This window comes from Babylonia areolata, chromosome 14 (genome assembly GCF_041734735.1).
Source record: "Babylonia areolata isolate BAREFJ2019XMU chromosome 14, ASM4173473v1, whole genome shotgun sequence".
NCBI lineage: Eukaryota > Metazoa > Mollusca > Gastropoda > Neogastropoda > Buccinidae > Babylonia > Babylonia areolata.
The window spans coordinates 28,507,065-28,529,564 of record NC_134889.1 but is presented as its reverse complement, the minus strand read 5'-3'; the positions used below and the strand labels follow the sequence as shown (position 1 = coordinate 28,529,564).

Below are 22,500 nucleotides of genomic sequence, written 5' to 3'. Positions count from 1 at the left end.
AAAGAAAAAAAAAAAGAAAAGAAAAAGAAAAAAAGAAGAAGCGAGAGTCAATTCACAACACCAACGTCAAAATTACACTAGCATGTGCAAACATTAAACAGAGAACTTATGTACAATACAATATCGCGATAGATGAATAACGACGAGGACAATAGGGTAGGGGGCGTGGTGGAGAGCGGAAGGAAGAATGGACAAGGGGAAGAGTAAAGAAGGTAGGGGAGGATGATTGAAGAGACAAATGGGTATGGAGGATACAATATCAATGGTGGTGTGTGTCCATCGAGATCGATGATGACCATCGTTGTCATCCAGCTGGGGGATGAGGGGAGAGTGGTGGTGGTGGGGGAGGGGGGGATGCTCATGAATCTATCTGTGAGTGCGCAGATGGCTGAATAGTCCAATTTGCGCACGAAATGTTCGCTGACAGTTGGGGCAGACAAAGACAGGCATATCACTGTCAGGGAGCTTGTTTGCCCGTGACTTTCTGGCCTGCCTCTTCTGAACAGTTGCAGCAGTCCTGTTGGCCTCGCACAACTTGGCACCTTTGTGCACAGCAGTGCGCCATTTGTCACGGTCCACTGCAGATTCCTCCCAGGAGTCAGGGTTGATATCAAACGCTTTTAGAGAGACTTTCAGAGTATCTCCGAAGCGCTTCTTCTGACCTCCGTGTGATCTCTTCCCTTGTTGCAGCTCGCCATAGAAGAGTCTTTTGGGCAGCCGATGGTCTGGCATGCGCGCCATGTGTCCAGCCCAGCGAAGCTGGGACTGCATCAGGATGGTGAAGATGCTGGGAAGGGTGGCTTTTGCAAGCACCTCCGTGTCTGGGGTCCTGTCTTGCCACTTGATGTTCAGAAGCTTCCTGAGGCATGTTGTGTGGAACTGGTTCAGCTTCTTGGCATGTCGCTGGTACACTGTCCAAGTTTCGCAGGCGTACAGTAGTGTGGGGAGAACTACTGCCCTGTAGACCTTTAGTTTGGTCTCAAGACCAATGCCTCTTCTGTTCCAGACATTTGCATAGAGTCTACCAAAAGTACAATATCAATAAATGCATGCTGAAACACAACTTCAGTCCATCTATGTCGAACGAAACAAGAATGAAAGCACAACTTTCCACTTTCACACACTGGTTTGAAATGGATTGCAAAAGCTTTTTGAAAGAGAGTTGGGATAGTTGGTGAGAAAAAACTGGAACCTCCACTGCAGGTGTTAAGTTCATTTCTGAACTATATTTTTCTTTTCTTCTTTTTTTTTTTTTCAAAATTTTTTATTCAATTTTTATATTATGAAATACATACAAACGTACATTAGCAACTACAGAAAGCTAAAGGAATAAGGCAGAAGGAAGAAGAAGATGAAAAAGAAAAAAACGAAATGAAACAAACAACAGCCATTAAAAAAAAAAGAAAAAAAAAAAAGAAAAAAGAAAAAGAGAGAGAGAGAGAGAGAGAGAGAGAGAGAGAGAGAAATGTTGGCAATTTTTGATAAATCAAAATGATATATATAAGTTTGTTTGCAACCCCACCTATCCCAAGCCCCCCCCCCCCCTCGACCCCCCCCCCCCCCCCCCCTTCTTCCCAAACCAAAACTTGCCTACCTGAGGTTCTAAAAAGGACGCTTCCTTGGGCAAGTTGTCCCGCAGTATTTTGCACACAACGTCACGCCTTGCCTGAAACGAACATCACGACTCGAGTATCGCATGCCCCTGTCGTTCTGCAATAGTACACACTTGCTGAAAAGATATCCAAACAGCGCCTCTTCTCTTGCACATGTATTTCCTGTGCGTTATGTTTTATGGGGTTCACAGTTTCTATGCCTGCTACAACAGATTTGTTTTGGTTTTTTTCAAAAAACATGCTGCAATCACGAAGCCCAACACTGATTGATTGATATGCAAATTATTATCATTATTATCATTACCATTATTATCATTATTAGTATCATTATTCATTATGAGCATTTACGCCTAATCTTGAAAATAAGCCCTAGGTGTTAACAAACTGAGCACATATTATGTAAATATCAAAAAGGAAAAATTGAACACAAGATACCAATCATTAAAAATTATTCATTCCCCCCCCCCCCCCCCCCCGCCCCCCCCACTCCCCTTCTTTTCTTTAAAAAAAATGTGAAGACATCCGTCACATAATTTATCCGTACTGTCTCAAGAAATGTTTATTTATTTACTTATTTGTTTATGTATTTATTAAGATGTTTCACTACAGCGTATATTCTTGAAGCTCTATGCATTTTACAACATCAGGTCATTGCCAACATTGTTGCATGTTTCCATGACACTTTTCATTTCTCTTTTCCTGTCCATTTGCAGGTAACCCTGTATAACGACCACAGCAGAAAGATGTTGATGAATGAATGTAAGATTTGTGGAATGGATGGGTGAATGATGGGGAATTAATAAATTGTTGAAGATTTAAAAAAAAAAGAAAAGAAAAAAAAGATGATGGCAAAATGATGAGGATTTACAGCCAGCAACATGACTGGGAAGATGATGATGTTGATGTTGTTTTCATTTTGTTTTGTTTTTCTTTTCTTTATTTCTTCTTTGCTTTTATTGTCACAAGAGTCAGGAAAATGTGTTGCTATGTATTATTTTTATTATTATTATTATTATTATTGTTGTTGTTGTTGTTGCTGTTATTGCTGTTGTTGGTAGTGTTTTTTCTTTAAGATTTATTCAGGAATAAAGTTTGAATTGGATTAAAATTAAAAAAGAAAAAAAAAAGAAAAAAAAAAGAGTGTCAGAAGAAAAGCGGAGTTGGCGTGAGGGTATGTAAGGATGAATGAGATCAGAAAGATACTGTGGACCAGAATCCTCAATGGACTTGAAACAAAGAGAGACGACTTTGTAAGTAATTCTTTCTTGTACTGGGAGCCAGTGTGAAGCATGAAGGAGAGGAGAGACGTGATCAAATTTGGAGGAACGAAAGACAAGACGAGCAGCATGGTTCTGGACTTTCTGAAGCCTAGCAATGAGGTAGCTGGCTGAACTGACAAGCAGGGAATTAGAATAATCAAGGTGGGACAGCACAAAGACACAGGAGAGTTTTGGTTGCATCTTCAGTCAGGAGATGACGAATGGATGCAGTTCTGCAAATTTCAAAGTAACACAGTTTGCATATAATTTATTTGAAACATGCTGCTGATAGGAAAGAGACTGGTCGAGTATGACACCAAGATTGCTTCAGTCAGAGACCAAGCTCAGAGTGCTTTACAAGTTTCAGTTTCACTTTCTCAAGGAGGCGTCACTGCGTTCGGACAAATCCATACACGCTACACCACATCTGTTGAGCAGATGCCTGACCAGCAGCATAACCCAATGCGCTTAGTCAGGCCTTGAGTGCATGCTTACATATTTGTGTACCTATGAAAGTGGATTTCATTTTACGTAATTTCGCCAGAGGACAACACTCTCGTTGTCATGGGTTCTTTTTCAGTGCGCCAAGTGCGTGCTGCACATGGGACCTCGGTTTATCGTCTCATCCGAAAGACTAGACGCTCAGTTTGATTTTCCAGTCAAACTTAGGAGAAAGGGCGAGAGCGGGATTCGAACCCACACCCTCATGGACTCTCTGTATTGGCAGCTGAGCGTCTTAACCATTCTGCCACCTTCCTCCTGCTTTACAAACACAGAGTCATTTGAACAACAGGCTGCCTACCTGGGTACAGCCAACTGAGAGCTGCCATTTAGGCGCTCATCATTTGTTTCCCGTGTCATTCAGTTGGGCTTAAGTCACACACACACACATGTATATTAGAAAGGATTTTACTGCGAAAATTTGCCTTCGACAACCCTCTTGTTGCCGTGGGTTCTTTTACATGCATTAAGTGCAGGCTACATGCTGTGCTGCAGCAGCCATCTCTGATGAAACAATGGAAGCGTGCTACCTCTCTCCAAATTTTCTTTTTTTGTTTTGTTTGGTTTTTTTTTTTTTTGCTTTGTGATCCACGTGGAAAAGACTGTGGCTAATTCCATAGTGTCAGTAATAGAGTTTCTGTGTGCTGTCTCTCCTCTCACCCACACACTCACTCTCTTACCTCAACCGACCCCCCCCCCCCCCCCCCGCCCCCCCCCCAACTCGCCCCACCTCTTCTTCTTTGTTCGTGGGCTGCAACTCCCACGTTCACTCGCATGTACACAAGTGGGCTTTAACATGCATGACCATTTTTTACCCCGCCATGCAGACAGCCATACTCCGCTTTCGGGGGTATGCATGCTGGGTATGTTCTTGCTTCCATAACCCACCGAACGCTGACATGGATTACGGGATCTTTAACGTGCGCATTTGATCTTCTGCATGCGTTTACACACGAAGGGGGTTCAGGCACTAGCAGGTCTGCACATACGTTGACCTGGGAGAGCGGAAAAATCTCCACCCTTTACCCACCAGGCCCGTCACCGTGATTCGAACCCGGGACCCTCAGATTGAAAGTCCAACGCTTTAACCACTCGGCTATTGCGCCCGTCCCTCGCCCCACCAATTGACTCTCCATCTGACAGGCGCAATAGCCGAGTGGTTAAAGCATTGGACTTTCAATCTGAGGGTCACGGGTTTGAATCTCGGTAATGGCGCCTGGTGGGTAAAGGGTGGAGATTTTTCCTATCTCCCAGGTCAGCACATGTGCAAACCTGCTAGCGCCTGAACCCCCTTCGTGTGTTTACACAAGCAGAAGATCAAAATACGCATGTTAACAATCCTGTAATCCGTGTCAGCCTTCGGTGAGTTACGGAAACAAGAACACACCCAGCATGCACACCCCCGAAGTCTGACCATCCTTGTCTCAGAACGTCAAAACATGCCATTCTTCCCACAGGGAGTACATAGTCGAACCATCCCTGTCTCAGAACGTCAAAACATGCCATTCTTCCCACAGGGAGTACATAGTCGAACCATCCCTGTCTCAGAACGTCAAAACATGCCATTCTTCCCACAGGGAGTACATAGTCGAACCATCCCTGTCTCAGAACGTCAAAACATGCCATTCTTCCCACAGGGAGTACATAGTCGAACCATTCTTGTCTCAGAAAGTAAAAACATCATTCTTCCGACAGGGAGGTCACAGTCTAACCATCCTTGTCTCAGAAAGTCAAACACATTATTCTGATGGGGGAGCACATACCCTATAAAGAAAGGAGTTACCGTCCTCGTTCTCAGACTGCAGAAGTAGAAATGGAATCGTTTACCCTCGAAAACATGGCGGGGTAAAAACGGTCATACATGTAAAAGCCCACTCGTGTACGTACGAGTGAACGTGGGAGTTGCAGCCCATGAACGGAGAAGAAGAAGAAGAGAGATTCTCCACCCTTCTATACACACATAGGTACTCTCTCAGACAGACAGACAGACAGACAGACAAACACATTTGTTTATCAATGCTGTTCCAATGTATGACATTAATCATCATTTATTCATCTATTTATTTATTCATTTACCTATGTTCTTGTGTCTTGTAAACCTTAAGGTTTCATGACATTAAAACTTAGTCTAAAAATGTCTTCTATTCTATTCTGTTCACACACAATCATCCATGAACAACACACACACACACACACACACACACACACACACACACATACACTCACACGCACACACACTCACACACACACACACACACAAACTCAAACACACCCACTCACACACACACACACACACTCACACACACACAGTTGCAAACTCAAACACACCCACTCACACACACACACTCACACACAAACACACTCACACACACACACTCACACACACACACACTCACAAACTCAAACACACCCACTCACACACACACACACACACACACACAAACACTCACACACACACAAACTCAAACACACCCACTCACACACACACAAACACACACACTCACCACACACTCACACACACACACTCACTCACATGCACACACACTCACACATACAAACTCAAACACACCCACTCACACACACACAAACACACACACTCACACACACACACACACACACACTCACACGCACGCACACACACACTCACACACACACACACTCACACACACAAACTCAAACACACCCACTCACACACACACACACACTTACACACACACACACACACACTCACACACACTCACAAACTCAAACACACTCACACACACACTCACTCACACACACACACACACTCACAAACTCAAACACACCCACTCACACACACACACTCACACACACACACTCACACACAAACTCACACACACTCACAAACTCAAACACACCCACTCACACACACACACAAACACTCACACACACACAAACACTCACACACACACACACAAACTCAAACACACCCACTCACACACACACACAAACACACACACACTCACACACACACACACCCACTCACACACTCACAAACTCAAACACACCCACTCACACACACACAAACACACACACTCACACACACACACACACACACACTCAGACGCACACACTCACACACACACATGCAAACTCAAACACACCCACTCACACACACACACACACACTCACACACACACACACACTCACACTCACACACACTCACACACACAAACTCAAACACACCCACCCACCACACACACACTCCCTTACCTTGTAGATCTCTCTGACATGCTGGAGGTGTGCGGACTGCAGCCCCAGTTTCAGAGCAGTGGCGGCCAGTCTGGAGGCGTAGTGATTAGGGCTGCCCCCACTCCATGACAGGTAGCTATTCACCACAACGGAGTGTCAGTTTCAGTTTCAGTTTCAGTAGCTCAAGGGGGCGTCACTGCGTTCGGACAAATCCATATATGCTACACCACATCTGCCAAGCAGATGCCTGACCAGCAGCGTAACCCAACGCGCTTAGTCAGGCCTTGAGAAAAAAAAAAAAAATATATATATATAGATAAGCTCACATAAATAAATAAATAATAATTATGATATAAAAAAAGGTAGTAGTAATGAAAATAATAATAATAAAATAATAATAATAATAATAAATAAATAATTAAATAAATAAGACAACAACGGAGTCTCAGGTGATATTTACTAAGCTCTGTTCGGCAGATGTGCCAGTTCTTGAAAGTGGAGCGCCGTCTTGGCAGTTTAACCCTTTCACCGCCAGTCAATTCAGAGTACAAAATTCCCCCTTGTGGTATAAACACAAAGACAGTGGCTAAGAATAGCTGGGGATTCCCCCCCCCCTGTGATGTATAGAAAATATGGCCTATCCTACCACCAAACATTAAGAGCAGTAGTTTCATGGATAACAGACCAATGAATGGTCAGTCACCTTTCAGTGGCATGGGTCCTCTACCATGCCTGTGCATAAATGTGGGCTTGGCGGTGAAAGGGTTAAGAACAATAACAACAACAACAACAACAAAAAAAAAAAAAAAAAGAGAAAAAAAAGCAATTTGTGTTCTTTTTCTTTTTAAAATCTCATTCCAGGTTGAACAAACAAAAAAAAAATCATTTTGCCATGTAGACACAAACACGCATGTACACACACACACACACACACAACACACTCATATATTCACACATACACACATCACTCTACACACAAAAGCTCACACACACAGTCACACACATATATGCACACACACACACTATAACACATACACACACTACAACACACTCACATGTCACACACACTTGTGCGTGTATGTATGCACGTGCATGCATGTGTGAATGTGTGTTTGTGTGTGTGTGTGTGTGCACATGCATGCATATGCGCGCATGCATGCAGGTGTGTGTGTGTATTGCATGCGTCTGTGTGTGCATGCATGTCTTTTCAAGCATGTCCATTTGTATTTGTATTTGTATTTCCTTTTATCACAATAGATTTCTGTGTGTGAAATTCGGGCTGCTCTCCCCAGGGAGAGTGCGTCGCTACACTACAGCGCCACCCATTTTTTGTATTTTTTCCTGCGTGCAGTTTTATTTGTTTTTCCTACTGAAGTGGATTTTTTCTACACAATTTTGCCAGGAACAACCCTTTTGTTGCTGTGGGTTCTTTTACGTGTGCTAAGTGCTTGCTGCACACGGGACCTCGGTTTATCGTCTCATCCGAATGACTAGCGTCCAGACCACCACTCAAGGTCTAGTGGAGGGGGAGAAAATATCGGCGGCTGAGCCGTGATTCGAACCAGCACGCTCAGATTCTCTCGCTTCCTAGGCGGACGCGTTACCTCTAGGCCATCACTCCATGTGTCCACATGTACGCATGCGTATGCAATAAAACACATGCATGTATGTGTGCGTTACCTCTAGGCCATCACTCCATGTGTCCACATGTACGCATGCGTATGCAATAAAACACATGCATGTATGTGTGCATGCATGTACATGCATACATGTGCGTGTCTGCGAGTGACCACACCCACCTTCCATGCAGCCGGTCCAGGATTCGAACCGGGCCCTCCAGCCAGCCCAGCCTAAGTCCTGGCGCCAGGATTTTGGAGAAAGACCCGCTGGATAGGGTGTGGCCCTTGTAGTCGGCATCAGAGGGACGGTCGTAGGACAGGAGACGGGGAGGAGGGTGGGAGTCCCTGCAGCATGGCACACACTTCAGTTTCAGTTTCAGTTTCAGCTACTGAAGGAAGCGTCATCGCTGTGTTCGGACAAATTAATCCATCAGTTTCAGTTAACGAAGGAGGCGTCATCACTGCGTTCGGACAAATTAATCCATCAGCGTCAATTTCAGCTACTCAAGAAGGCATCATCACTGCGTTCGGACAAATTAATCCACCAGTTTCAGTTTCAGCTACTCAAGGAGGTGTCATCACTGCGTTCGAACAAATTCATCCATCAGTTTCAGTTTCAGCTACTCAAGAAGGTGTCATCACTGCGTTCGGACAAATGATTCCATCAGTTTCAGTTTCAGCTACTCAAGAAGGTGTCATCACTGCGTTCGGACAAATTATTCCATCAGTGTCAGTTTCAGTTACTCAAGGAGGGGTCATCACTGCGGTCGGACAAATTAATCCACCAGTTTCAGTTTCAGCTACTCAAGAAGGCATCAGGACAGTGTTCCGACAAATTAATCCATAATTAGTTATGCACTGAATCCTACCCTGCCCCCCAACTGCCAAGCAGATGCCTGACCAGGCAGCGTATACCGTAGTAATCCAAAACTGAGCTTAGTCAGGCCCTGAGGGGAACAATAAGTAAAAGAAGATACAAAAGTAAATAAACAGATAAGTAATTAGATTAACGAATTGATAAATTAGTTCAAAAATATTTATAAATGAGTTAAAAATGATTTAGAAATAGATAAATGAAACAAATAATAATAATAATAATAACAATAATAATAACAACAATTATAATTACAACAGTCACAGTCGCACACACGCACTCACACACACACGCGTGCACACACACGCACACACACACACGCACACACACACACACACACACACTCCACTCAATGGTGTTCACACTCTGCTTCCTCTCACACCTGAACAAAAAAACAGAAAAAAACAACCATCAATAATGAAGCCCACAGTTGGATAACAAAATGCTTTCCTTCAAAAAAAAAAAAAAAAAAAAGAAAAAAAGAAAAAAAAAAGGTTCATATATGCTAAAATATTTATAAACTCACAAAGATTCTTTGTTCTTTTCAATCGCCAAAGACGTGGAACAACCTCCATCATTCTGATTCCCTCGCATCTTTTAAATCTCGTCTCAAAACTCACCTTTTCCCTCAGCAATAGGTTCAATTGTGGCAGGTCCACTTCCTTTGCGTTAGCTGTGCTTGACTATGTGTGTATACATATGTATGTGTACATAACTACATGCATGTATATGAATGTGTATTGTGTGTGCGTGTGCGTGTGTTTATGTAAGTTTGTGCCTGCCTATGTGTGCGTATGTGTTAGGGTAGCTGTTAGATACACATGTATGTTAGAATGTATGTATGCAGCGTGTGTGTGTGTAGTCACATTTTGGTGTGTGTATGCAACATAGATATGATGTTTTATGTTAAAAAAAGCGTTTTTGTAAAGCACCTAGAGCAGATTTCTGGATAGTGTGCTATATAAGTATCCATTATTATTATCATTATTAAAGATTTAAACTGATTTGTCTAACAATTCTAAAAGAGAAAGTACTGGTGATTGTGGGATTGGAACCAGTGCACTCAAATTCTCTTGCTTCTCTTTCTATTCTTCCTGATGAGGATGCTGCTGCTGCTTGCTGTTGTTGCTGCCATGGAGGAGGTCCGTTTTTGTTTGGAATCGGCACAGAAAGGCTGTGTGTGCTCTACACTTCTTCTTTTCATACTACACCCTGGTGGTATAAACCACACCTGACCGGACCTTCCACTCAAATATGGCACACCACCTTTCACCCAACAACAATAACTTCTTCTTCTTCTTCTGCGTTCACTCGTATGCACACAAGTGAGCTTTTACGTGTATGACTGTTTTTACCCCGCCATGTAGGCAGCCATACTCCATTTTCGGGGGTGTGCATGCTGGGTATGTTCTTGTTTCCATAACCCACCGAACGCTGACATGGATAACAGGATCTTTAACGTGCATATTTGATCTTCTGCTTGCATATACACACGAAGGGGGTTCAGGCACTAGCAGGTCTGCACATATGTTGACCTGGGAGATCGTAAAAATCTCCACCCTTTACCCACCAGGCGCCGTTACCGTGATTCGAACCCGGGACCCTCAGATTGACAGTCCAACGCTTTAACCATTCGGCTATGGCGCCCGTCAACAACAATAACATTACGGACACCCTCATTCCATTCCATTTCATACCAGTCCTGACCGGCACAATAAAGTATTGGACTTTCAATCTGAGGGTCACGAGTTCGAATCTCGGTAACGACACCTGGTGGGTGAAAGGGTGAAGATTTTTCCGATCTCCCAGGTCAACATATGTGCAGACCTGCTTGTGCCTGAACCCTCTTCGTGTGTATACGCAAGCAGAAGATCAAATATGCAAGTTTAAGATCCTGTAATCCATGTCAGCATTCAGTGGGTTATGGAAACAAGAACATACCCAGCATGCACATCCCTGGAAAATGGGGTATGGCTACCTAAATGGCAGGCTAAAAACGGTCACACAAATATAAGCCCACTCGTGTATATACGAGTGAACATGGGTGTTGCAGCCCACGAGCGAAGAAGAAAGAAGAAGAAGCAGAAGAATACCAGTCCCAGCCAGTGATGTGTGCTTAGAACATCCACTCAACAAAGCAAACCATGTTTCACCCCATCGACAATAACATTACGGGCACCCCGTTCCGTTTCATACCAGTCCCAGCCAGTGATGTGTGCTTAGATCATCCACTCAACAATGCAAACCATGTTTCACCCCACCAACAACAACATTACGGACACCCCGTTCCGTTTCATACCAGTCCCAGCCAGTGATGTGTGCTTAGATCATCCACTCAACAATGCAAACCATGTTTCACCCCACCAACAACAACATTACGGACACCCCGTTCCGTTTCATACCAGTCCCAGCCAGTGATGTGTGCTTAGACCATCCACTCAACAAGGCAAAGCATGTTTTACACCACCGACAACAACATTACGGACACCCCGTTCCGTTTCATACCAGTCCCAGCCAGTGATATGAAAAAAACCCCTGAAACATTACCCACTGCGACAGACAAACCCAGGTGTGGCTGTGTAGGGGGGGACTCAGAATGAGCAGCGTTGGAGTGATGTCATTGAAATGGTGCAAATGATGGGACAACAACGAACAAACACCCCCCCCCCCCCCCCCCCCAAAAAAGCAAAAAAAAAAAAAAACCAACAACATTACCCAAAGTGAATCAGGTTGTAGACATCCTCTGCCAGCAGTAGCACATCGTGTTTCCGGGCAAGCTCCACCAGACGTCGGCATCGACCTGAAAGTGCAGGTCATAAAAGAAAAAAAAAAGAAGAAAAGAACCTCCACCCCCCCCCCCCCAACCCTCCCCCACCTCACAAAAAAAATCATCACCAAAGAAGGCCCTTACCAGCACTATAGCAGACACTTACCAGCACTATAGCAGACCCTCACCACAGACCATTACCAGCACTATGGCAGGCCCTTACCATCACTATAGCAATCCTTACCAGCACTACAGCAGACCTTTACAATCACTGTAGCAGACATTTACCAGCACTATAGCAGACCCTCACCACAGACCCTTACCATCACTATAGCTGACCATTACCAGCACTATAGCAGACCCTTACCATCACTATAGCTGACCATTACTAGCATTGTACCAGGCCCTTACCAGCATTTTTACCAACCACTTACCAGCATTTTACCAGCCACTTACCAGCACTCTAACGGGCTCTTTTCAGCACTGTAGCAGACCCTTATTGAGCATTTTTACCAGCAACTTACCAGCATTTTTACCAGCCACTTAACAGCACTACAGCAGGCCTTTACCAGCATTTTACCAGCCACTTAACAGAACTATAGCAGGCCCTTACCAGCATTTTTACCAGCCACTTAACAATACTATAGCAGGCCCTTACCAGCATTTTACCAGCCACTTAACAGCACTATAGCAGGCCCTTACCAGCATTTTTACCAGCCACTTAACAGCACTATAGCAGGCCCTTACCAGCATTTTACCAGCTACTTAACAGCACTATAGCAGGCCCTTACCAGCATTTTTACCAGTCACTTAACAGCACTATAGCAGGTCCTTACCAGCATTTTACCAGCTACTTAACAGCACTATAGCAGGCCCTTACCAGCATTTTTACCAGCCACTTAACAGCACTATAGCAGGCCCTTTGAAAGTGTTTTTACCCGCCACTTTCAAGCACCATAGCAAGCCCTTCACAGGTCCCATAGTAGGCCTGTAGCAGGCACTTTATAGCACTACACCAGCACTTACCAGCCACTTACCATCACTATAGCAGGCACTTACCAGTACCATATATACCGGGCTCTTAGCACTATATACCAGGCTCTTACCAACACTATATACCAGGCTCTTAGCAGCACTATATACAAGGCTCTTAGCAGCACTATATACCAGGCTCTTAGCAGCACTATATACACCAGGCCCTTACCAGCACTATATACCAGGCTCTTAGCAGCACTATATACCAGGCTCTTAGCAGCACTATATACACCAGGCCCTTACCAGCACTATATACCAGGCTCTTAGCAGCACTATATACCAGGCTCTTAGCAGCACTATATACCAGGCTCTTAGCAGCACTATATACACCAGGCCCTTACCAGCACTATATACCAGGCCCTTACCAGCACTATAGCAGCGGCCCGTGGGGTTGTTGTAGACAGGGATGGTGTAGACCATGGCCCAGAACGGCTTTGGCCTGTTCACATCCGATTTGGGACGATGGGCGGTAAGAAGACGATCCAAAGTGTCAGTGTCTATTCCTTCGTCATCACATGGCACTGTCGACAGACAAAAAATATCATCATCATCATCATCATCATCGCCATCAAAGGCTAAAGGTTCCCACAGCCTTTTATAGTCGTAGGGGCAATGCACTGTTATTATTCAAAGTGTCGGCTTATATCACAGATTGACATAAGTTTACATTTGGGCCAACAGCAAAGTGAGAGCTGTATTATCAATGGTTTCTCCAGTCAATAGGAAACCATTTACAGCTTAGTCTTTTGTGAAGGACTATGACTCTCAAACTAGGAGGCAAAATTGCACTGGCTCGTAGTGCTGCAGCCTTGTGGGCTAGTTGGCCTTTGGGAACCATCCCAACGCCGACTGTCCTGAAACCCTCTTGGCTGAGAGAGCGGGGATGTAACTTGGGCAAGACACTCTCCACCATAATCAAATTCTAGCCCAAATAGTCGGAACAACAGTTGCCTCCTCTGCTGTTCTGATGGTCATAGTCAGACACGACTGACTATCATATATCATACTCAAAGTGTACCGGGGTTCTGACAGGAAGGCGGGGGGCCCAGTCCTCTCCTTCCATCGTTCCCACCTTCCCCAGCTGAAGTCAGGTACCCCATCGACACATGGGTGGAGTAAGGAAAATCAGAGTAAAGTACCTTTCTCAAGGGGCACAGCACCATGCTAGAACAGGGCCTTGAACTCGTGGTTACTCGATGAAAGCTTCTCTGAAGGCTTTCAACATCAGTCACGACACATGGGAGCTGAATGCAATGGACAGACCAAAGTGGCGTTCAGCTGTCCACAAAGGCGCCAAATCCTGTGAGGCCAATAGAATCGCTGCAGCAGAGCAACGCAGACAGGCCAGGAAAAGCAGTGCCAGCAAGTCCCCGACAGCCGCCACCATCCCCTGTCCACACTGCGTCAGAACCTTCCGGGTGCGGATTGGCCTGACCAGTCATCTGCGCACCCACAGAGCCCAACCCACCCACCCCCAGGATGACTAGATGGTCCTCGTCGATCCTGACGGACGAACCACACTCTATCGGAAGTCCAACGCCAAACTGATTTGAGTGTCATCGAAATCCCTACCGCTATACAAAATATAAAGGGCTGTTGTGACTATGGACAATGATGACGATGGGGACAAAAGGCATGTGGGCCAAGGAATTGTGTTATCGTGAAAGGGAGTGAAGATGCATTTCTGAAACGGTTCATTCACTCTCTGAAATTGTGAGGGAGAAATCAATTGTCTCTCCCATTATTCTATATATATATAGCCTGAGGAAGCTGTACTACAGTGAAAATTTGCTGCATTTTAATTATTAGTTTTAAAGACATGCGAAGACTAATGTATGTATGTATGTATGTATATATATGTAAAAAGTGTTGTTGGTTCATTTCTATGAGAGAGGGGAGTTATGCAGGGGGGATACAGGATCGACTGATCATGCACTCACTCACTCCCTCCTCACATCAATAGCAGGGCCACATGGAGTGGTTTTTATAGTGTTTACTTTACAATACAGCACACACACTAAGCAGTTCACCCTACTTAGCAAAAGCAACACACACTAAGACAGCACACACTGCTTACTTCAAGTACTTCCTACAAGCAGCGCACAGTAAAAAGATCATCCTACACCTAAAGCAGCACACCTGGAACACAAACACACAACCAAAACCCAGGTCAGATAAAATCTCAAATATCTGGACATCACTGACATAAAAGGCCTATACCCTCTCAGCACCTTTCATCACATGTCCACCAGTATGCACTCCTCTCACACATAGACCTATGTGAGGAAATACAAGCTTCATCAAGCTTACCTGCCACCAGCAGTGACATACCAATTACCATACTGTGTACAAAACATATCACTGACCAATACAACCCTGTGTTCCAACTCATGTTACCCATCATTCAATTAAACTGTGTGTTACCATTGCCAAACAAATCTCTTTGTCTTCACAAGGTATACCACCGACACAAGTACATGTAAGGAAAACATTACTTCCAACATATCTCTGGTAAACAGCATTGTGCAACAACATAGCACTGACCCTCAGTGCTCTCCTTGTTATAATGTTAATCAACTCATGATCTACATAATAATGTGCTTTCCCACTTAGTCTGAACAAAGTAAACCACTGACACACAGCACAACTCCTACACATGTTACCACAACTACCAACAAATCAAACATGTGTTCCACAACACTTGCTGTTACCCCTATGTGCACACACGCATGAAAAACCCTCAACACACACTGACAATGTGTTAGCCTATAGATCTGTTCAGTTCACACTGAACCAACACCACCTACTATATACAAAACAAGTAATACATCAAGAATACAGAACAAGATATATCTGTAACAAAATAGAAGATGGGGGGAGGGGGCGGGGACTCAAAAGATATAGGCCAGTACTTCCCTCAGAGGGTAGCTTTCATGATTAACACATTAACCCCTTTTCTTTCCACAAGCCACAAGATCAACTTAAACTGGCTGTTCACCGACACAAACATAGTTTCCCAACACAACTAAGTTATCAACATAACATAAAACCATTACAAGTCATGAACTCACAGCCCAACAAGGATTTCCTTGCTCCTCACATCACTGATCGGTCAGTCACCCTGTGTCAGTGTTCAGTTCTTCTGGGGGACAGCTAAGAACTGGGTGTGCTGACTGGTTTTATCCCTTCCCCCAACATACTGTGCATACTAATGCAAGCTACAACACTCACTCCCCCAACTAGTTGAACTGAAATAACCAATCTTCGCTTGTCCTAGTGACGCTATGTGAATGACTGACAGATTCACTCCTTGATCCCAAATCGTCCAATTCAACACACTGATCTGATTTGCTACAATTCTACCCACTTGGTGATACACATTCTATGACGACAAGTTCACCCGTTTACGTCACAAAGAGATTGGGGAGACAGGACAATACAACTCTCGGCCTGTTAGCTGGCTTGATCAAAGTTCGCATCAGCATAAATTCTCCCTAGCTTACGTTCCGAAGTCCCGCCATCTACCTCAGCCGTGTTTGTGAACGGGGAGACGGGGAACGACTTGAAAGACAGGCCACCACACGGGATGTTCCGACATCTGTTTCAGCACGGGGATTGTGGCAGACATCACATAACTGCATGTGTTCCTACAGCTGGGGCGGGTGACGCGGCGTCGCTGATCAAAGAGGGCCGACTAGGGAGTGGGTGTGAGGGAGGGTAGAAGAAGGGAGCGTGGCGCGGGTGTTGGCGTGACCTCAAAGACTGGACTTTGGACGGAGCGGGAAGGGAGAGATAAGAAGGAGGGGGGTGGGGGGGGGGAGGGGTGAAGGGATGGGAAAGGGGACAGAGTGCAGGTGGTGGGGGGTACACTATAACATATATATATATATATATATATATATATATATATATATCTATATATCTGTGTGTGTGTGTGTGTGTGTGTCTGTGGAGAGAGAGAGAGAGAGAGAGAATGAATGAATGAATGAATGTTTTATTGCATTCAGGCCATAGGCATCATTGAATTGGAATGCTGGGAAGGGGGACGTGCTGACAATAGCATTCCGTTGACATTCCTATGAATATTAGAAATTATCCAATACTCTGAAGTTGCATGTAACAACAACGATTTTGTACAGGATTGGTATAAATAGTCATCATTTTACTGAAATGGATTTTCATACGACATTTTCTATCACACACGTATCTATAAATGTTCTTCTTCATTGATTAGTTATCGCTTCTTGTCTGCGTTTAATTGAATGAAAAATATATTTTGCTACAGAACGAGATCGATGTTTATCTACACCGTCCAGCAGAATGTTAATCTGGACATTGACATACAAACCAAGAAACTTTTTTCTAAGATCAGCATACAAAGGGCATGCATATATAAAATGATATTCATCCTCATTCACACCTTTACAAAATGGGCAAAACCTTGCAACCGGATTTTCAGAGTATCTCTCATAGTTCTTATTTAGCGGCAAGACTCCAAGTCTTATTTGTGTCAAAGCGACTCTGAGGCAATAAATATCCAAATGTACAAAATAAAGTCCAGTTCTGAAACCATCTTGCATGGATGAATATAAAGCGTATCTTTCCTTATCTCTGACAGATGCCGACCATTCTTGCACATACATATCAATCAGTCTCTGTTTGAACTGTAATATAAGAGAGAGAGAGAGAGAGAGAGAGAGAGAGAGAGAGACAGAGAGAGAGAGAGAGAGAGAATGAATGAATGAATGAATCATTATTTTCCAATGGTGGAGATATTAGCACACTGAGAGAGAGAAAGACGGAGATACATAGATGTATACAGATATATAGATAGATTCCATAAATGGTTCAGTTTAGAATGCCAACTGTACCAAGCAGGAATAAGCGAAATTAGAAAAGTGTGTTGGTACGAGAATACTCATACCTGGACCACAGGGGAAGTAATCATGGTACGAGTTATCTCGTACCTGGAGTAGAACGAGTTAAAACATTCAAATCTGATTAAAAATGTTCGCTTCTTTCAAGAAGTCCACTGGAGTCCATGCAGGCACAAAAGAACCCTGACCTGATTAAAAATGTTCACTTCTGTCAAGAAGTCCATTAGCGTCCACGGTGGGACGAAAGAGCCCTGAATGTTCACTTCTTTCAAGAAGTCCATTAACAAACATCCACGGAGGATATACGAAAGAAAAATAGCCCTGACCTGATTAAAAATGTTCACTTCTTTCAAGAAGTCCATTGACATACATCCACGGGGGAGGGACAAAAGAAAAGTGCCCTGACCTGGCACCAGCTCCATCTGGAAGTCCTTCTTCAGCATGCTGCAGGCAGCAAAGTAGGTGGGGTCCTCGGTGAAGACCACCGTGCCAGAGTTGAACAGCAGAGTGGCCACCATGTGCAGCGCCTGGGTGGCACCCGCAGTCACCATCAGCTGGTCGCTGTCATGTCAAACAATAGTGATGACAATTATGACAACAATAACACACCTGAACACAGAGTCTGGCTGCCTACAGGTGATGAGGTGATGGAGTCTCCCGTCGGTCTTACGGATGAGTATGCAGACAGGCTTATCTGTCGGTGTGTGTCCTCATATGGGAGAAGAGGCCGATTCTGGATGCGCAGTACTTCCAAGGGAAAACATCTCCAGAAGCTGAGCCCTGCTTCCTTCGCTCACGCTTCTCCTTAATGGCCAGCGTTCTCTTGTTTTCAAACATCTTTATGCCACTAGAGCACAGATTCCTCCAATGACAGCGGTCAAGGGCATCAGTTTCACAGGAAGCGATGTCTGTGTCACAGGCTTTGAGGTTTGTCTTCAAGGTGTCCTTGAAGCGCTTGCAGGGTCTTCCAAGTTCACAGTGGCCTTCCTTCAGCTGGCCATACAAAAGCATCTTTGGGATCCTGCTGTCTGTCTGGCTGCCTACAGGGCTGGATATAAAACACATAAAAGCCAACTCACACTGCATACACGTGAATGTGAGAGTTGCAGCCCACAAAATGCACAAGATGAAGAAGGAAATATTCATCATCAACATCACCCAAAAGCCAACTCGTACTGCATACAATTACAAGTGAACTTGACAGTTGCAGCTCACAAACGAGATGAAGAAGAAGAAAATCATCTTCATCATCAACATCAACATCATCATCATCATCACCACAATAACTAACTGGTACATTTTCTAGCACTTTCAAATGATCCATACCCACCACATATACAGACACACAAATTAACACAACATACATGTACAAGCACGCACACACACACACACACACACTCCATACTCCCGACCCCCACATATTCAGATATATATATACAAAAACACAACACACATATTTATACAAGCACCCACAAACACGTGCACACACACACACACACATACAGAAACAAAATAAACAGATGTTGATCCACAGAACAATGACTCAGGTAACAAACTGCAGAAAAAGGGGTGTACCTGTCGACAGTATCTCCATACTGCTGTGACAGAAAGTTGGCCAGCTGTTGTCGGTATTCCAAGTCCCCCATGTCAGGTCCATAGCGAAATGTGGCCGTGTGGTCTGTGTCCTCATCCTTTTTCAACACAAACACACACACACGCATGCACGCACACACACATGCACGCATGCGCACATACACACACGCACACATGCACACACACACACACACACATATATACACACACACACACAAAGTATGGAATTAACTTAAAAAGTAACAAACAGAAAACAGCCTCAACAAAAAAAAAGTGTAACTGCAGTACAGTTCAAACTAGCACCCTCAAAGGTTTTACACACACACACACACACACACACACAAACACACACATATATATATATATATATATTTTTTTTCTTTTTACTTTCCTTTTTTTTTCTTTTTTCAACCTGTTGGAGCATTGACAGATCTGCATGCTTTGACAAATCTTTGAAACTGAAACAAGATACATGCTTATGGTCAAGCAAGAAAACAACAAGGACTTCATTTGGTGATACTGTTATGCACCAACACTCGGCTTATATCACATAAGTTTACATTTGGGCCAACAGCAATGGTTTCTCCAGTCAATGGGAAACCATTTACAGCTTAGTCTTTTGTGAAGGGCAATGACTCTCAAACTAGGAGGCAAAATTGCACTGGCTCTTAGTGCTGCAGCCTTGTGGGCTAGTTGGCCTTTGGGAACCATCCCAATGCCGACTGTCCTAAAACCCTCTTGGCCGAGACAGTGGGGATGTACTTGGGCAAGACACTCTCCACTATAATCCAATTCTAGCCCAAATAGTCAGAACAGCAGTTGCCTCCTCTGCTTGTTCTGATGGTCACAGTCGGACACGACTGACTGTCATATATACTGCTATGCACATGTGTTGAATTTCATTCATTGTTTGGAAGAAAGAAAGAAAAAATCAAAAATGAGCAATTCCAGATGCTGTCACGGTTGGGAGTGGAGTGATGGCCTAGAGGTAACGCGTCCGCCTAGGAAGCGAGAGAATCTGAGCGCGCTGGTTCGAATCACGGCTCAGCCCGCCGATATTTTCTCCTCCTCCACTATACCTTGAGTGGTGGTCTGGACGCTAGTTATTCGGATGAGACGATAAACCGAGGTCCCGTGTGCAGCATGCACTTAGCGCACGCAAAAGAACCCACGGCAACAAAAGGGTTGTTCCTGGCAAAATTCTGTAGAAAAATCCACTTCGGTAGGAAAAACAAATAAAACTGCGCGCAGGAAAAAATACAAAAAAATTGGTGGCGCTGTAGTGTAGCGACGCGCTCTCCCTGGGGAGAGCAGCCCAAATTTCACACAGGGAAATCTGTTGGGATAAAAAGAGAAATACAAATACAAATACAAATCACTTACAGCTGCTACCTTGTCATGTGTGATCCTTTGCGCCACAATTATGGCTTTCAACTGTATTGCAACCACAAAGCATTCGTTCAGCCACAGGTAATTAATTAATGGTTGTGTGTGTGAGTGTGTCACTGTGTGCTAATGTGTGTGTGTGTGTGTGTGTGTGTGTGTGTGTGTGTTGTGTTGTGTTTCATATAGTTTGTATTCTGTTTCTGATGTTATTTAATTGTTTATGTTTCATTTTGGTGCAAAATACTATTGCTGTGATATAATATCCTCCATGCCCCAAAAGGGGTGAAACGATTAAATATTCTTGATTCATGTGTGTGTGTGTGTGTGTGTGTGTGTGTGTGTGTGTGTGCGTGCGTGTGTGTGCGTGTATGTGTGTGTGCGTGTGTGTGTGTGTGTGTGTCCAGGGACTGCCCAGGCCCTTGGAGGGGCGCAGGGGCAGTGCCCTGTTGGGGGGCTCTGGGGGGCAACCCCCACCCCCACCCCCTCCCTGAGTTGCCCCCCTGAAGCAGAACAAAATAACAGATTTAAATGGAATTTGGAAGGCTCTTGTGCAATCAAGAACAGAAATTCTCAGACCGGTTTACCTTATATTTGCATTTGGTGTATTTTCTTTGTAAAAAAAAAAAAAAAAAAAAAAAATGGTGTACTCTTCCTCAAAATGGTGTACCAAGCGAACACGTCCAAGGCTGTGATTCGACTTCTCTCATATACGCCAGCATCATTTATCTATTGCAGATTTCACATTAATATCATTGCTGTTAGTATTAGTTCTACTGATTTCAGTTTAGACCAGCTGACCATCCAGGGCCAGCTCTGAAACAGTGTCAGGAACTGACAGATCCAAGTGACGGGCGCAATAGCCGAGTGGTTAAAACGTTGGAGGGTCCCGGGTTCGAATCACGGTGACGGCGCCTGGTGGGTAAAGGGTGGAGAGTTTTACGAACTCCCAGGTCAACGTATGTGCAGACCTGCTAGTGCCTGAACCCCCTTCGTGTGTATGCGCAAGCATAAGATCAAATACGCACGTTAAAGATCCTGTAATCCATGTCAGTGTTTGGTGGGTTATGGAAACAGGAACATACCCAGCATGTACACCCCCGAAAACGGAGTATGGCTGCCTACATGGCGGGGTAAAAACGGTCATACACGTAAAAGCCCACTCGTGCGCATACGAGTGAACGTGGGAGTTGAAGCCCACGAACAAAGAAGAAGAAGAAGAAGAAGAAGAAGAAGAAAAAGACAGATCCAAGTAAGATTCTACTACTAGCTAGGGTCAACATTCACTATTTTTCACTTGCCCAGTAGGGCAACTCAGTGGAAAATTCACTAACCAGGATGGATTTTGCACTAACATGGCTTCCAGAAACATTAATGCACCAAACCTGAATACACACACACACACACACACACACAGGGAGGGGTTGGGGGGGTGGGGATGGGGGTTGATGGGGGGCAATTTTCAAAGGATTGTTGGGGGTGGGGGTGGGGGGTGGGGGGAGAAAAAGCTGTCTGAAAGTATCCAGATCATTTGTCTTCATAAACTGTCACACACACACACACACACAAGACAGAAAGTGAGAGACAGACAGACAGAAAGAGTGTGTGTGTATATATATATTATATGTAGGTGTGTAAGTATCTGTTTGTACATGCTGTGTGTATGTGTGAATGTGTGTCAAGCGTTCACATTGTGTGTGTGTGTGTGTGTGTGTGTGTGTGTGTGTGTGTGTGTGTGTGTGTGTGTGTGTGTGTGCAACCATCTA

At 44.4% G+C, this 22,500-nt stretch overlaps 1 protein-coding gene across 1 annotated transcript in view; it reads right to left on the bottom strand.

Moving 5' to 3' along the window:
• Positions 1-22,500, bottom strand: part of LOC143289574 (2-aminoadipate transaminase-like) — a 32,841-nt gene that overhangs the window by 5,364 nt on the left and 4,977 nt on the right. The window contains exons 2-8 of the mRNA XM_076598602.1: positions 19,334-19,449; positions 18,165-18,319; positions 13,247-13,402; positions 11,795-11,879; positions 8,386-8,550; positions 6,608-6,722; positions 1,595-1,666 (exon numbers count right to left, since the gene is read on the bottom strand). Of these exons, the coding sequence (XP_076454717.1) occupies positions 1,595-1,666; positions 6,608-6,722; positions 8,386-8,550; positions 11,795-11,879; positions 13,247-13,402; positions 18,165-18,319; positions 19,334-19,449 (864 nt within the window). The remainder of the gene's footprint in view (positions 1-1,594; positions 1,667-6,607; positions 6,723-8,385; positions 8,551-11,794; positions 11,880-13,246; positions 13,403-18,164; positions 18,320-19,333; positions 19,450-22,500) is intronic.